The following is a 17,553-nucleotide window of genomic DNA, read 5'->3' as shown; positions in this document are numbered from 1 at the left end:
AAACAGTTCAAATGATATTAAAGGATGTTTAGCAGCGTAATCAACGTTATAAAAAATTAACATACTAGGGTTTTAGGGATTATATTATATGTGTATTCTGTTAGAAAGGCATTTGAATGGGGGCTTCATTATGCTTTGTATTATGACGTAAGGAAACGGTTGAATAATAAACATACGGGTCAATGGTAGGGTTAAGGAGTGGGCCCATTACCCGCAATAGACAAAACACGTAGAAACTCCTACATCCAAAGTGACTCCTAAAATACGTGTCAAGTTCTTTGCGTGTGTTATGTAGTAGCTGTCAAGACAATGGGGTAAATCTGGGACTATAAATTGTGTAATTGTGCCTTCATGGTCAAAAAATAGCAGCAGCTCAAGTAAGTTGGGGTTTTAATCACGCTGAATGCGGTGTACAGAGGCCAGCCAAAAATGGGAGGTGCCTACCCCCTTTCACAGAGGGAAAAGTTCATGATGGGTAACCCGGAAGAGAGGGATTGAGGAAACCGGCAGACTGGTATTCACACCCCAGGGTGGGGACCTTTTTTTCCACGAACAAAGTTTCCATGGGGCTCTGGTTCATGGCATGTTGTGTGTGAAGTAAGGGTTAAACGTGGGCCACAGGTGAGGGCCGCTGACACTAAAAATAACAGAGGTCGAGCACAGGCAACCCCGTGGTGGAGGGGCGCGTAGAATATCAAACAGCCTGGGAGTTATCGCGCAAGGGAGGAAGCGAGGTACATTTCCACGATTAAATGCGCTGTCGAGAAGGGATCGTGGGTGCAACATTGGGCCGTAGAGGCACTCTACAAATACTATTTTTCCTGCAGTGACCTATGCATTCCTTAGCCAAGAACTAAAGTCCTATGTAAGGAATCGCAGGGTGAACTCAACTTGGGAGGAAAAACTACACAAAGTTTGTGTTGCGCATTATTGTTACAGAAAGACGTAGTGGTTCTCGTTAGGTCACGTAAAGCATTGCAAGAAGAGCGGAAGATACAAAGTTGCAAACCTTTGGAGTTGACAGTTTCGTGGGGGGAGGGGTTAGGGCTTTGCTTGCTATCACAACAAAGTTCCCACGGTTTATTCGTGTGTGTTGCTGTATTTTCAAACACAAGAGAGTCAAAGATGCATTTAAAAAACAGCTGACAGCTCCCAAAGTTAATGCCTTTTTGACAACCCCATATAGGAGGATACAGTAACAACGCAGCACAAGGCCACGGATGCAAAGGAAAGGGGGCAACTGCATGAGAGGTGGTGGGGAGGAAGTGTCCAGGCCGTTCCATTTATAAAGCATGTGGCCGGTCCTTTCCAAAGGGAGCCGTGAAAAGGGTGAGAAATCGGCGTCATTAAAGTTACAAAAGCAGGGATGTCATAAAAGGTTAATTGTGTCCCAATGGTTTTAAACTGTGCATGAGGAAGGGGCACCGTAGGAACGCCCGGTGTGGCTTTTGAGGGTTACAGCAGTAGGCAGGGCGATGAGAGGGGTGCTTTTCTTTAGCCAGGCAGGGTACGGCTGCAAGAAGTGTCATAGCGAAGTACTATTTCTGCCTGCCGGGTGCAGCAGCAGGGGGTAACACAAAGGGGTGTTATTCTGCCTGTTATAACAGCAAGGGGTATCATAAAGCGGTGTTTGTTTTGTCTGTAGGGGGTAGAGGCTCCAGTTGCAGGGGCTGCCATAAAAGGGAGAATTGTATTTACTTTTGCATGTCATGCTAGAGAGGGACAAGCGCGGAACAGCAGGCAGGGATCAGAGGCCGCTCACTGCACTGTCAAGGAGGGTATATAGCCCTGGCCGAAGGCTGAGTGCATGCAGGACGCCCGCCCAACACTTGTACGACAACATTACAGCCATAAGATTCGCATTCACTACCCCCCTTCGCACAGTAGGGGAAGGCACGCTAAATGTTGACTCGCAAACTTACAGTAGAAGCTTGCACCCAAAGAAGCCTCCCTTGCGGCTACCAATGCAGGCTCCTCACGGCTAAAGCATACCTGCATGCACCCTTAACCCCCCGCAGCAGCGTAACGCACTGACACCCATTCCAAACAGCATGCATGCAGCAGGGTCGCGCGGTGCACGCAGCGCCCGTCTGCAACAAGCACGCCGCTCGCGCACACACTTTCAGCCGGCACTCCACGCGCTGCACACCGCTGCAGCCGGCGCACGCGCTGCTAGACCCGGTACCCCCTCCCCTTGAAGAGAGACCACGCAGTGCCAGGACCTGCGCCCCGTGCCCCCGTACCTCTGAGTCGGACGAGCTGTTCTGGTTCGCCTCGGACTCGTGCACCAGCGAGGACTTCACGTCGGCCAGGTCCCGCTCGGCCGAGGAGTCCTCGGAGGTCTTCTCCTCCTGCTCGCCCTCGTCCTTGAAGGAGATCATCTCATCGTTGGCCCCCAGGTCATCGCCCCCGCCGCCGTTCAGCTGCGGCATCCTTCCCCGGGGCAGCCTGGCGACGAGCCCAGCAGCCACCCGGAAAAGCAAAAGAGCCCTCCAAAAAGAAACCAAAGAGGGCAAACTTTCCCCCTCGCTGCCCCTTGGCTTATTTTTGCAACAAACCCCCCACTATGAGCTGCTGTTGCAAATCTTGTGCAAAAAGAAGAAGTTGAAGTTTCTGTGAAGGGGGAGGGTAAATCAGGGGGTGCAGGGAGGGCTTCCCCTCTTCTTCTTGGTTTCTGTGGAGGGGGGTGTCTCGGTTGCTGCTTTCTCTCGCTCTCCAGGATCTGTTCAGAAGCTTGACCCCCACCACCACCCAAAGAACACAAATAAACTTAAAGGGGGTGCACAAAAACACCCCACCCCCCACTAAAAAACAACCCCCAGCTGAGAAATAAATAAAAAGCTGTAGAAGATAGAGAGCTGTGGCCGCCTGGATTGACTGAGTTGAAGTTGGAACTGAGAGATTTTTTTCTCCCAGTTCAAAGGGAGGTTTCTGATTGACAGATAGGGAAAGAGAGGAAGGGGGGAGGGACAAGGGGAGGGCAGATCTGAAAGAGGGAGAAAGCATACATACACACACAGAAGAGAGAGGGGGTGGGAGCCTGGATAGTGAAGCAGGGAAGGAGCGGGCGCTGAGAGGGAGAGAGGGGAGGGGGAAAAAGTTTAATGAGATTCAGAAGGGAAAGGGAGGGGTTTGCACGTCCTGACGCTTGCATACATAAAAACACAGGAAGAGGGAGCGAGAGAAAAGCGAAAATGATTGGGAAACGTAAAAACGAAGACAGGAACACTGGAGAGGGAATAAAATAAAGGCAGTGCGGGTTTAAATGCGGGGTAGTTAGGGGTGGCAGGCCCCACAGAAAAAACAAAAAGCCTCGGGAGTGGACGGCCTTCGCTGGGGCGCCTGAGGTTGGTAGGCTTGCCAGGGGGAGGATTTAAGGAGGGGGTCCTCTGTCAGGCAGAGTTGACTTTGCCACTTGTGCTCAGAAGGAAAACAGGCTCCCCTGGAGTGCCGGCTGTCAGTGCGCCAGTGTCACGCGATGTCAACAGTAGAGCAGCGCTTCCCCTGTGACTTTTTGGACAGTGGCAAACTTTAGCCCAGTTGTTGAGTTTCTACTGGTATACTGGTCCGTTAGTGGTAGGGCGGGCACTAATACACCCACCGCAAAGGGCACTAATACACCCACCGCGAAGTTGTTGCGAAAGTTACTCAGCTCTTTTACGTGGGACCCTGGGAGTCACCAGGGTGGGCGTTCCCAGTTGGTTACTGCCCGCAAGTGACGCCCCCTGCGCCACGGCTAAGGACTGCAGGAGGTTGTGGAATCTGTGTCCTTTACTAAGTGCGTGTTTTGTAAACACCACCACACACTCATGCAGGGGCCACTGAGCAAAGCAGGAGTCGGGGCAGGTCAAGTTGAAGGCTTGTGCAGAACCGCATGAAACAAAAACACCGATCCACAAGGATAGGCGAGAGAACTTCAATGCCATTGGGAGATTCTGTATTCCAACAGTCTAGACACTTTTATAAGCTACTGTACGTGGCGGAGCTGTAAGTCAACGTATGTAAATGTTGCATCCGCTGTAACAAAAGCCTATTGTGATTGGGAGCGTCTGTGTGTAGCACTAATGCCCTCAGCTGTGGCGAACGTCCTTACTCGTGGAAATCGTCTCAACTTTTCCCGAACGTTTTGCTCTGTGTCAAGTGCGTGCGGGGACGCTTAGTTGTTATGGAATATGTTGTGTGGGTCTGTCCCTCCGGACAAGCCGGTGTTGTGTGTATTGGTATCTGACCAATTTAAGAAAGCACGAAGCCATGGGAAATAGACACGGCATGTAGCGCTGACTGAACTGGAAGCGCTCAAGGCGCTGGATTGTCCAGCCACGTGAATGACCCGGTGTCAGGCAGTTGGGGGTTTCTTGCGTGAGGAAAGTGGGAGGGGAAACCGAAGGTCATGTTCAGCAACTTAGCCCTGGGGTAAGGGGCTCAATGTCCGTAACAGCTGCAAAGTGGGAAGGAATGTCGGGCATCTCTGTATTTTTTAGAGTATCACGCTATGTTGCAAAATATGCATTTTAGCGGGATGGCCATGTGTTTTTATGTGGCGTCTAGTGGAGCTCAGAACAAGCGTTGACAAGAAGCGCATGCTTGGTGTAGGGCGAAGATACACCGACTCCGTAAGCAAGGTAGTCCACGCCAGGGTTTCAAGAAGCCCTTGGGGGCGAGATAGCTCAGAGTTCTGAAGTTCCTGCTGCACAGTTCTAGTGAGCAAGACCAAAGGGGTTCATGACGTAGTTTGCTTCAGCCCCTCCCCTTTTGTAATATGATTCACTCTCGTTTGTTTTACATTATTAGGTGGGGAGACAACTCGGTGGGTAGGGTGGCTACTGTGTATCTCTACGTGTAACCGAATCCCACATAAGCCATTCCACTAAGTATTAGCTGAGGAATGCATACGGCCTCCTGTTAATGGAATGTTACATGTGTCTCTCCTCTCCTCCCCTCCCCCGCAAGGGATGACTGGCCCTCGGCATAGCTTACGTTATTGTGTCAGTAGTGTGCACAGTAAGTGCTATACTAGTCCTTTGTAGCTGCCATTCCCCCAACAGCGAACTTGGGCCCTAGAATGACAGCCCGTCCGGCTGGGATTGGAAAGTTAACACTGCAATTTGCAAACCCGAGGGGGTTCGAGAGGGCGTCAAATACAGGCTGAGAAAAAAAAACACTGAAAAGGCAATTTACAACTTTAATACGAAGCGGGGATGGCATGAAAGGAGGTAAAACAAATGTGTACATTTAATCAGACAGGATTGGGAGGAACACAAAGAGAAAGGCTAATTAGACCCAGCAGGTTGCACTAACCTCCAGCCTTCATAAATAAATAAGGCTCGAGACAATGTCTAACTGGGAGGACAGATAAAGAAAAGGGATTATTCCAAGAGGCCCAGTTAAAATAAAAAAAAAGAAAGCACACAAGAATGAAACACTTCTCTGTTCCAGCAACGCGGGAGAGGTTAGGGGGCAGGCAGAGCTTTTCCTCCCTTTCTTTCTCTTTCTCTCTGTTTCTTTCCCTCTGTCTCGTTCTCTTTTTTCCTTCCTTCTCTTTCTCCCTTTCTTGCTTATTTATGTTCGCTTCTATTTCCCCTTCTTTCTTTTTCTTTCTCATTTCTTCCTACAACACTCTTTTATCTCCTCATGTCTTTATTGTTCCTCCTAATGTTCTGTTCCTTTCTTCTTCCTCCTTTTAACTCCTTCCTTCCTTTTAAGTCTTTCTCATTTGTCCTCACTAGTTATATTCTTTCTCCTCATTTTCCTGTCTTTCTTTGTTCTTAGCAAAATTTTCACATTTTCATTATTTTTGTTTGAATTTTGTTCTCAGCTCTGGCAGAATTAATCTAGTTGCTCTATTTTATTTCACAGATATTTGTAATGTGCTCATATCGCCGAGGCTTGATGAACCAGAGTATTGCTAAACTCATGATTTGTTATGTGTGGCCCAAGAACAACCGCACATTCCACATTATAACTAAATACTTGCTTGAAATGCAATATAGATAAGTGTTTAAATGCATTGAAACATTTTACTGTTACTATTTATATGGATATTTTTGTGTGCTAAAAATCAACGTTTAAAATAAAAAAACCTTGTAAAAAAACGACATAAAATAGTATGTTGTATTTACCAATCTGATAAGTTCAGTAAGCATTTATTATTTTGTATGTTTATCATTTATTACTAGAAGTTTAGGTCCCTTCCGTGACCAGATCATCAAAAGGCATAATCTTAGGGGAGGACCCTGCCAACTATCGCCCAATTAGTCTTATAGATGTTGGGCAGAAATTGGTTGGCAGGGTACTCTTGGAGAGGATTCTTTCTTGGGCTGAGGATAATAACATCATCTCACCCTTTAAGGCAGGCTTTAGGGCTTGCACAGGCACAGTAGATCAAGCGTTTAGGCTTGTGCTCTTACACTTTAAGGTGGTTACCATTGGCAAAGGCGGTCCTTATTTGGCATTTATTGACTTGAAGACCGCCTTTGACTTGGTCCCCCGAGACCGCCTCTGGCTGATCTTGGAGGAGATGGGGATTCCTCTACCAATTTTGAATCTTCTGGCACGCATGCATGATGGTACCTACGCCCGTATTGGATGGGGATCACAAGAGCAAAAAAACGATAGAATCCCTGTGATTCTATGGGTACGCCAGGGCTGCGTGCTAGCCCCAACACTTTTCACGTTATTTGTGAATGGTGTAGTCTCTTTTTTGCTAGAAATAAATGCTGATGCCCCGGTCCTGGCGGGTGATAAAGTCCCCGCTCTCCTCTTTGCGGACGATACGCTGTTGGTATCAAAAACTCCCGCAGGATTGCAGAAGTTGCTGGACCGCTTTTGTCTGTTTTGTAAGCTTAGGGGTCTTGTCATAAATACCTCAAACTAAGCTCCTTTATCTTAATCCTAATAAGTCATCCAGATCCACCCTTTCCTTGGACAGGGTGTCACTGGAACGCGTAAAAGAATTTGACTACTTGGGAATTAGAATCTCGGATAAATTAAAGTGGCAGCCTCACATTGGCAAAATGGCATTAAACCATAAAAGGGTAGTTGGAGCTTTAGGGCGAGAACATCGTACATCTATCTCTAAGCCCATTGCTCCTGCTTTGGATATTTACGCTGCAAAAGCTGTAGGCTGCGCCCTTTATGGTGCAGAGATGTGGGGCTTTGAGTGTGTCGATGCCCTGGTCACTTCAGAGAATACGTTTTTTAGGGAGCTGGTATCGCTTCCAAGGGGTACTCCCATTAAACCACTATTGAGTGATCTGGGTCGCCGCTCTATCAAGGAACTAGCCAGGTTACGCCCTCTTTTATACTGGACTCGGTTATGGCGGACACCAGAGCTCTCAAGGTATTTAGATGGCTTGAGAGAAGTTATGAATCTCCATGGTGCTCATAAAATTAGCTGGATTCGTAATATAAAAAAGCTCCTGCACGAATCTGGCTTGCCAACTGATTGGGAGCCTGGGGTCTCTTTATCCAAGACTGAAACTAAGCGAGCCTACTGGACATGGGTTGATGATCAAGAACAAAGTGACCCAAACCAAGGTAGGCTGATTGAGGCATTTAGACAGCATAAATTAAAGCCTCGCCTGGAGTCCTACTTGGATTTTATTAAGAAACCAAGGGATAGATCCCTTTTCATAGATCCCTTTTCATCCAGTTCAGGTTGGGAACACTCCCTCTCCGCGATTATACCTGCAAGTGGAAGCCCCCGTACCAAACCTTTTCTGTCTGCCCATTCTGTGAAGGTGTCACTGAAAACATCCCTCATGTCTTCTTTGTATGCCCAGCCTATGCAAAACCTAGGCAGAAATGGCTCAAACCTGTGTGTCTGTTGCTTGGAACCAGGGACCACTCCTCTGCACTCAGAATATTCAAGGCTGACACTAGTACAACCTTTGTGTGTGGGGTAGCCACATTTCTTAGTTGGGCCTGGTTGATTAGATTGAAGGCTATTAATTGATCTTCGTTTTAGCAGAATCTTTTTTAAATATTCACAAAGCTGTTAAAGTTTAATATGTTTTTTTAAAATATTTATTGAAATATAAATGGTTTACTATTATAATCTTTTTAAAAAAATGTAATGCTAATGATTTGTGGTTTTATATTTTTATGTGCTTTTATGATATTCTGTATATCGAAATAAAGCTTGATGATGATGATAATCTTAAGAGAGGCATGCTAGGGCTAAATATCCATTCATTATATCTGGCATTCTGATCTTCATTCTTTTAGCCTCCGTGCAGAAGCAAACATATTTGAAAAGAGGAAACTTTCTCGGTGTTTCTTAAAGATTGCTCATAAGTGCATTTGCTACTCAATTTCGTATGAATATGGTAGTTTGCAAAGGATTTTGGGTATACAAATGACCTACTCATTGTCATTCATATACACACAATCCTTAGCAAATGTACCCTTATATTTTGAGATAGACATTATTTCTAAATAGAAATGTCAATTTTTGCTACATTTTGAGTTTTGGATAGTGTGCTATGTGTTGTATTACACTGTATATGTTATGACTAAGTTAGACTGCAGGCTTCTGATGCTCACCCCCAGGACACCCAATACCAGGATGTGTTACTGTAGGCGTCTGCTGATCCCTTTTGGGACACCTATGAACAGTATATGGTACGGAGGATACTGCAGCCTTGCATGGTGCATGTATCCAAAGAGGAAAAGAATACATGTGATAACTGGAAGAACTTCAAAGTTCTTTGAGGGGCGGTTTCAGTTAGTAATATTCGTCTTGCTTTCCGTAATTTCTTGTAGGACGGTTCTGATCAGGTTTTTATATTGTTTTGGCTTTAGGCGACTGTGACTCCAACCCATTATCCTGGATTGTCGTGAAGTACACCTTACACAAAATGATGCATCGTCTTTTGTCTGAGTGACCGTACTTAAAAATAAATAAATAATAAAGTATGCTAGTTTCTGCAGCCCTTCGTGTCAATACCATCATACATGAGCAAATAAATGTGGACACTAATAAGGTGCTCATCACATACACAAATCTCTTAGCATCTGTTTCAAGTGTATAGGACATGTAGGTTTTTAGGGCTTCTCAAAACTGGAGAGCGTGGGAAGGACTCTTAGATGTAAGAGAAGGGAGTTCCATAAAATGGGACCTGCCCAGCAGCGGTTCCTCTGCAATGGCATAGAAGCGTCGCCCCACTGGCTCAGCCATCAGCTGAAAAAGAAAACAATATTGTTTTATTTTTCAGCGGCTGGCTGAGCCAGTGTGTGTGTGGCTGGGTGGGGCCCGGCCATGGGAGTGGGCAGAGTGATGTGTACTGCTAACTGTGCATGTCGACGGCTGGCTAAAAAGACATGCGCAGTTAGGTTTCTCCAACCCAACTGTATTACACAGCTGGGTTGAAGAAACCGCACATGCTTGCAGTGCCTGAGTGAGCGTTAAACAAGCCTGCTCAGCTCAATTGCTGCACTGCTCTCATGCAGCATGGGGATTGCACAGGGAGTCTCTGATACTATCCCAGGGACTGCTGGGACCAGGAAGAGGAGGAGCTCCGAGGCGCGTCACGGCATAAGCAACATCGGGTACGTTTTTTCTTTTTTTTTTATTCCCCCCCTCCTCGCGCCCCCTCCACCTGCCCACCACCGTTTATACTGTTGCCTGTAGAATTCTTAATTCCAGTAGTGCCGGTAGTGTTAACTTCCTTCATCATCACACCTTGTACCAAGTACATAAATATAGTAGCTGGTTTACTGACCTTTGCCCTCAGTTGCACCTTCCATTGCCATCCTTTCATTTCCTTTGCTTTGCCTCCTTTACGTCCAGTAAATAAATCCCATCTAAAGAAAATGGCTGCCTTCTTCATTGGTAAGAGAAGTTGGTTGTGGGTGCCTGCGAAGGATGACATTGATAAACAAGTACTTATGTCCTCCAGCATTATCTGATGGAAATATTTTTTTATTTCTAAAGATGCTATTTTCCCAGTAGGTTTAAGTAGGCCCATCTGCGGTGCATTCTTCCATGTTAAACTTTTTTTTCTCATCTGGACCTTTCTATAGCTACTGTTCAGCATAAACACAAATTATTCCAAGCACTTTAAATGTAGGGAGGAAACGTAATAGGCCCCTATTACGACATATATGAGTGATGCCTAGTATTTTCACCCTGAAATTGTGAGGTTGTCCCATCAAATCACACCTGTTTATAACGCTGTCACCAATTACTGTTTTGCTGCATTCTCATTTCGGTGGCAGAAATAATGAAAGACGGTGGGTGCATTTTTTGTCGATGTTAGGTTTAGTGGACCAGGGTTAATGGACCTAGTACTCATCTACTTGTGGGCAGTAACAACTGTTATCTGCCCCCACCTCCAATTGCTAAATAAATTAAGAGAGGTAATGGCTTCTTCAAATGACGCCAACCAATGTCCTGAGCAAAGGACAGTAATGCAAATTTAGTACCTAAAAGGGCACACCACAGTGTAATAGACAAGTGAATCTTTTATTTATCTATTTTGGTTGGGTGTTCTCCTGTTTGTGTGTTTGAATTATTGGTGTTGAGGTACTATATTTTTCATTGTTATACAACATATGCACAAACTTTCATGTAATTGGGCTCGTGATCAATTGGAAAACAGTAGGTCACTCTTAGTCAACTGTGTTGCTGATCCCAAGTCAGTGCTGTGTGATCAGTTGGAAAACAGTAGCTCACTCTTATTCGGCTGTGTTGCTGATCCCAACTCAGTGCAGTGTGATAGCCCAGGGCAGGGTGGGAACTGATGGGCATGTAGGACTTCTTGTGTACAAATACATATAACAAACAGATGCAAGCTTCGGGCCTTTCTTTAGCATCAGGAAATACAGAGATGTTTTTCCCACATTGCTAATGTTGCACTATTCATGAAATGTTTGATTAACCTGGGAGGCTTTTGTGAACAAGCCGACATGGGTTGGCTCTGTCCCTCTGGCCATCCTAGTGAAGCAATGCCCTTTTCTAAGCCAGGAAGAATATGTCCTTTTTAGGTCTAGCCTAGGCAGCCCGCATGCGCTGCTCTAGGAGGGCCTTTAGCCACTGGTCTTCACTTTTCAAGTAGTCTCACTTGTGGTGGCATCCACCTTGCTGGAGTCCACCACGTCCACCACCACCACCACCACCACCATGTCCACGTCCACCAACCCCACCACGTCCACCACCACTACGTCCACGACCACGTCACCACCGGATCGGAGCCTCACCCTACCGGAGCCGCCCTGACCTCTCCCCGATACCACCGGGATATCCTCCACGCAGTTAAAGGAAATCCGCATAGACGGATTCTCTTCCCCCAAGATGCCTGCATCGCACAGCTCGGCTCCGCCTCGCCTGGACCCAAAATGGCGGATCATGAGGACTCCGCCTGATTGGAGCCTCACTGCAGCCGCCTGAAACGCCACCTCTCGACCAGAACCACACCGGAGCTACCCTGGGTCAACCTGCGCCGCTGTCCGCCACACACAACGAACTTCCTTCAAGTTGCTAGAATCTCGCAGCTCGATTCCTCCATGCCTGATCTCAAAATGGCGGATCGTGAGGACTCCATCTGATCGCAGCCTCACTAGAGCCGCCTGGACCATCCCATACTCGTCTAAAGCCCTACTTGAGCACCAGAGAGTGTCCTCCGCTGTGATCCGCTGCTCACACAGCACTTCCCTTAAGACTCCGGCGTTTCCCAGCTCGGCTCACCCTGTCGGGCCTCAACATGGCGGAGCGTGAGGACTCCTCCTGATAGGAGCCCCACGGGAGCCGCCTGGTTCAACCTCTACTTGACCGGAGCCTAACTGAGTCTCACCAGAGCCACCCTGGAGCCACCTATGCTATTGCCCTTCACACACACTGCACTTCCCCCTAAGCTGCCCAAGTCCTGCAGCTCTACACCTCCACGCCTGGCCTCAAAATGGCGGATCGCATGGACTCTTCCTGATCGGAGCCTCACTATAGTCACCTGGATCATCTTCTACTAGACCAAAGCCACACTGGAGCCCCCTAGATCGTCCTTTGCTGGTGTCCGCCGCACAGGCACAGGTGAGCTGCGCCGGCGCTAATCCCTGGCGTCCTGACTCTTACCTGCCCTTGGCCACCCTGCAGCCCCTCCCTAAGAACTACACCTCCACCAGGACTGTCCAGCCCACGGATCCCAGCTATACTGATCCACAGGACGCCGCAGCACAGATACAGGTGAGCCGCGCCGGCGCTCAGCCCTGGTGACTGGAACTTTACTCTCTCCCTCCTCCCCTAGCAGCCCCCCGTCTCATCCTATCACCCCCAGTTCCTTTCCCGTCACCTCCCCCCACACGTGCACCCCGCCGGTCACTATACCATACGATGGCTCGTGACTCGCCTTCCCTTCCCACCCATGCCCTATCTCCCCACCTGATACCCCACAGCCGAAACTCTTTCATCATCCTCTTCCCCCCGCACCTCTCTACAAAAATGAGACGTCTCTTCAAACAGAAACTTATCCGCCAACACAAAGAAACCCTAATCATAGACATCTACCACTCAGCCTCCAATGGCCCGACTAAGATGGACCTGATATTCCACACTGAGAGACCGGAAGACTGGATCTCCTTGATCAGAAGGCAACTGTATATCGCCAACACCACATCCACTTCCCACAGTTGCAAACTAACCTCTATACTCCCTATGAGCTCGGTTGGAAGAGGGTACACTTCCGTGACCATCTACACAAATGGCACTTCCTCATTCAGGCTAACAATAAGAACCTTGAAGCCTTCAACTCCCTATTTCCCACATTAAGATCAGTCCCCCCCCCCATCCCTACCGCACCCCGCCCATATTCGCACCTCGCCTACATCCACTACCTACAGAGAAGCCTTTGTCCCTCCCTTCCGCCATACTGACACGGCCCTTCATGCACCTCCTCTCCCCGCCTCATTCCAATGCACGCCCACAGCCAACCGACCACAACAGAAAACTCTAACCACATCCTCAATTCCCCATGCCAGCCATCCTACTTCCCACACCTACCATATCCCTCAGCTCTGTACGGATAACGATACCCCGCCTACGTATGGGATCCCTCCCCAGCAAACCCACAGATACGATATGCCGACAGTGACCACCCTCCCCACGAGCCTCATCCCAGCTCTTAGACACCCAAAACCTCTCACTGTCCCGTCCCCTCCTCTATCTCAGACCTCTCCCTCGTTCCCGAAAAAGGATAACCCGACTTGTTCCACCATTAAAAGACCTCAACTCCTCAACTTGAACGACAACACCCTAGATGCCCTCAACTCCTCCCTTGATTCCATGCCACAGCGTCTCGCGGCTCTTGAAAGCCAGATAGACGCAATCTCCTGGGGCCTAACGGAAATACTCTCCAACCTAGGTATAGCACGTAAACACCTGAAACTCCCATCCAGATCTCCCCACGCCGTCAGCACCAACCGCCCACCTGGGCTTGCAGAATCCACTAGTACCCATCTACACGGTCCCCCAGACCGGGTCCCGGAACCATATGCACTTACGGACCCAAAACCCGAAGCCCCCCTCCCTAAGACCAAGATCCATACTCTATCAGATACAAAACTCCCGACCTCAAGGCCCTCCAGAACAAAAGCACCAATGTCAGATTGTGAAGCAGCCCTTCTAGCTGCTGCATACCACATTCCCGCCTCAGACTCTCCTAAATCCAAAATTCAAGTGATCACAGGACACCGGAAAGTCCTTCCCTGCACCAAACCACTGAGACATCCTGTCCTGACTGCCATACCGATGGCGACTAAAGATAGAACTACCAGAAATCAAACACCTTTCACTAACTGCCTACTAATCAACTGCAGATCGGCCTCACTACACGCAACGGAACTAGCCGAGGCTATCCTCACTCATGATATTGACATTGCGTTCCTCACAGAGACCTGGTTGAATAAGTTATCCTCTCCCTGTCTAGACATGCTCGTACCACCTGGCTTCTCCCTCATCACCAAAGACAGGATAGAGCAGCGAGGAGGAGGGGTAGCTATCATCCACAAGGATAGTTTGGCCATCTCGGAAACCACCTCGTTCGAATACAACTCCTTTGAATGTCTATCCGCCATCCTCAAGACCAAAGACAATGACTCTCTACCATGTCACCTGCTCTACCACCCCCCAGCAGAAACAACGCTTTTGGAGAACAACTATCTGACCTGATAACACAAGGTGCACTCGGCGACTCCAATAGCCTAATTCTTGGGGACCTGAATCTACGATGGAACGAGACACACAACCCTCTAATCCAATCGCTATCTAGCCTCCTCGAGGATAACAACCTTAAACAACACTGCATTGAGGAAACTCATTACAAAGGAGCAACACTGGATGCCATCATTTTGCAAAAGAACTCTATCACGATCAACCACATACTTCCCGTCGACTGGTCAAACCACCACATGATCCTGTTTCATATTAATCACCCCACTATCTCCTACCAACCTCCACACGGCCCCCCAAAATGGATGAGAAACATCTCCCATGTACCCCTGGATACCCTGGCAGCGCAGTTAAGCTCACTCCTCCTGGACAACAAAGCCCACCTCTCCACCAAAGATCTCACTGAGCGGTACAATTCCGAGCTAGGGTCCATTCTCGACAAGCTAGCTCCACTAAAGCTCAAAAGAAGCAGAACCACTCCCTCTAGAACCTGTTTCAACAATGACCTTAACACAGAAAGGAGAATCTTAAGAGCCAAAGAAAGAAAATGGAGAAATAACCTGACTGCCATCCTACGTGACAAATTGAAATCAGCCCGTAGGAAGTACAACAACCACATAAAAAATAAGAAATCCAACTTCTTCCGCGAGGCACTGGACAAAGCCAAAAACAGACCGAAGGAACTCTACAGCCTCATCAGACAACAAACCTCCAAACCAGTGTCCTCTTCTGTACAGGCGTCCAAAGAACTCTGTGATAACTTTGCTCATTTCTTCAGCGATAAGATAGCAAGAATCGAACTATCACTAGACATCAATGAATCACTCCCTAAGAAGAGCAGCTCGGCTGTACCCCTTGCCCTCTCTCCTGGCTCTTCTCCCACCCCCTGGCTCAGCTTTCGTCCCGTTCTAGAAACAGAGATAATCTCGCTGATCGCGTCCTCCAAACCATCAGCCCACATCTCTGATCCCATTCCTCCCCTACTAATCAAGAAATTAAAACACGCTTTTGCACCTATTTGGGGCAAAATCATAAACAGCTCCTTAAAAAATGGAGTGGTCCCTGATTGCCTAAAAATGGGGCAAGTTACCCCCCTGCTGAAAAAACCTGGTCTAGACTCGACAGATCTGAACAATTTCAGACCTATATCCAACCTCCCCTTGCTCTCAAAAACACTTGAACGCTGCGTTCTTCATCAACTGACACAGCACCTGGACAACATCAACCATCTAGAGACCCACCAGTCTGGCTTTAGAAAGGGCTGCAGCACAGAAACCGCGATGCTGAACATCATAGATGACATCCATGGCTCTCTAGACTCAGACAAATGCTGCCTTCTCATTCTCCTTGCCCTCTTGGCAGCATTTGACACAGTGGACCACAAACTCCTCATCAGGGCTCTCCAAGAAAGAGCTGGCCTCGGCGAGGTAGTTCTCAAGTGGTTCTCCTCCTTTTATACACAACCGCACCCAATTAATAAAAATCAAGAACTTCACCTCCGAAACCCAGCAAGTTAACAAGGGCGTCCCCCAAGGATCGGTGCTCTCTCCACAGCTTTTTAAAATCTATATGGAACCGCTCGCCAAACTACTCAGTATAACGAACATCCGCTTCCACCGCTACGAGGATGACACTCAGATCTACCTGGAAACCTCCTCTCTCACTGACATCCAAAGACTAAATGATGTCCTGAAAGATGTTCAATAATGGCTAACAAACAACCATCTGAACCTAAATCCAGACAAGATCGAGACACTCCTCATCTCAAACAAGTATGACAACCCTAAAATCATTGAATGGCTAAAGGCAATCGATGCACTCAAAGGGAATCTTACTCTAGCATACTGTTAAATCTCTCGGCGTCACCCTGGACCCAAAACTAAACATGATGAAACACATTAAGAGCTCTGCCAAAAGCGCATTCTTTAACCTCAAACTTCTGAACAAAATCAAACCCTACATTCACAACAAGGATCTCAAACTGGCCACTCCCTGGTACTGTCAAGACGACTATGGGAACGCAACTCTAACAGGTATCCCTAAATCACACCTGGCACCGATCAAAACAACACTACATGCGGCAGCCAGAATGATCACTGGCATCAAAAAAATCTGATCACATCTCCCCGGCACTCAAAGAACTCAAATGGCTACCAGTAGAAATGCGAAGTAGCTTCAGGATGGCCTGCCTAACCCACAAAGCCCTCCAAACTGGCAAACCCGAATACCTGGCAAAAAAACTGAAAAAAGCTGGTCAAGCCAGGAATCTGAGAAGCTCTAACTCCCTCCTGCTCATCATACCTAAAACTAAAAAGAAAAGAACAGCAAACTGCTCTTTCTCGGGAAACGCCCCTAAAATTTGGAACTCCATCACCACGCACATCAGAACCATCCCGCCCTTTGTGGAATTTAAAACACAACTCAAGTCCCTGTTCCTCATCCGTTCTCTTGGCTGTGGATAAGATGTAACAGACTGTAACACCAAAACTTTGTGCCCGCATGGAACCTTGATACCAAAGAAGGTCTGCAGTACATTTATACAGCTCATACTTTTTCTCGTAGATTGTCAATACCTTTCCTATGTCGTCATGCCTTTGGGGATTACATGCGATTCTGTAAAGTGTATTGAACCCTTGATACCAAAGAAGCTCTGCAGTTCACATATGCAGCGCTCACCCTTCATATGTCATGCCTGTGTTGCTTTTGTTGATTATATCCTACTCTCTATTGTAAAGCGCTCTGTTACCTCTGGGTCTTGACAGCGCTATAGAAAACTTCATAAATAAATAAATAAAATAAATACGTCAACCACCACTACGTCCACCACCACCACGTCAGTCACCACCATGACCACATCGCCACCACCACGTCAGCCACCACCACGTCAGCCACCACCACGTCCACCACCACATCCACAACCACCACATCCACAACCACCACATCCACCACCACCACCACGTCCACCACCACCACGTCCACCACCACCACGTCCACCACCACCACATCCACCACCACCACCCCATCACGTCCACCACCACGTCTACCACTACCACGTCCACCACCACGTCGTCCACCACCATCCCTATGACGGGTAAAGTGTCACTGGAGGGCAGGGGTAATAGGAGTGTCCACCCCGGCGGTACATGGGACATTTAAGGATGTATCGGGTGCGGGAATAGGGTCTAGAAGTATTACACTAGACCCCAGATACATTTTGAAGAGGCACAATATCACAGGGGCTCCTGTAAAAGCAGTCGCAGCATCTCTACCTCAGAGTGGCATATCTACACGAGCCACTCACTTAAAACAAGCATTGGCCTAGCGAATAGGGCTCGCCTTTGGGACCTTATAAGTGTTTAGCCATGCAACACTTGATGTTGTTGCACCAAGGATAT

The 17,553-nt window shown here is 47.9% G+C and overlaps 1 protein-coding gene across 42 annotated transcripts in view; it reads right to left on the bottom strand.

Annotated features, from left to right (window-relative positions):
• TCF7L2 (transcription factor 7 like 2) overlaps window positions 1-3,036 on the bottom strand; it is a 337,643-nt gene extending 334,607 nt beyond the window's left edge. For 11 of the 42 annotated variants that reach the window (XM_086922800.1, XM_086922801.1, XM_086922814.1 and 8 more), the window contains exon 1: window positions 2,244-3,030. In XM_086922800.1, the coding sequence (XP_086778926.1) occupies window positions 2,244-2,432 (189 nt within the window). In that variant the 5' untranslated portion in view covers window positions 2,433-3,030. Of the gene's footprint in view, window positions 1-2,243 lie in introns of all 42 variants that reach the window. The other 31 variants (XM_086922798.1, XM_086922810.1, XM_086922809.1 and 28 more) reach the window with 8 other exon arrangements.
• Between the last annotated feature and the right edge of the window lie 14,517 nt (window positions 3,037-17,553).

The sequence above is a fragment of the Lissotriton vulgaris genome, chromosome 5, assembly GCF_964263255.1.
Source record: "Lissotriton vulgaris chromosome 5, aLisVul1.2, whole genome shotgun sequence".
Classification (NCBI taxonomy): Eukaryota; Metazoa; Chordata; class Amphibia; order Caudata; family Salamandridae; genus Lissotriton; species Lissotriton vulgaris.
The sequence above is the reverse complement of the archived record's forward strand: the minus strand, read 5'-3'. Positions and strand labels throughout refer to the sequence as shown.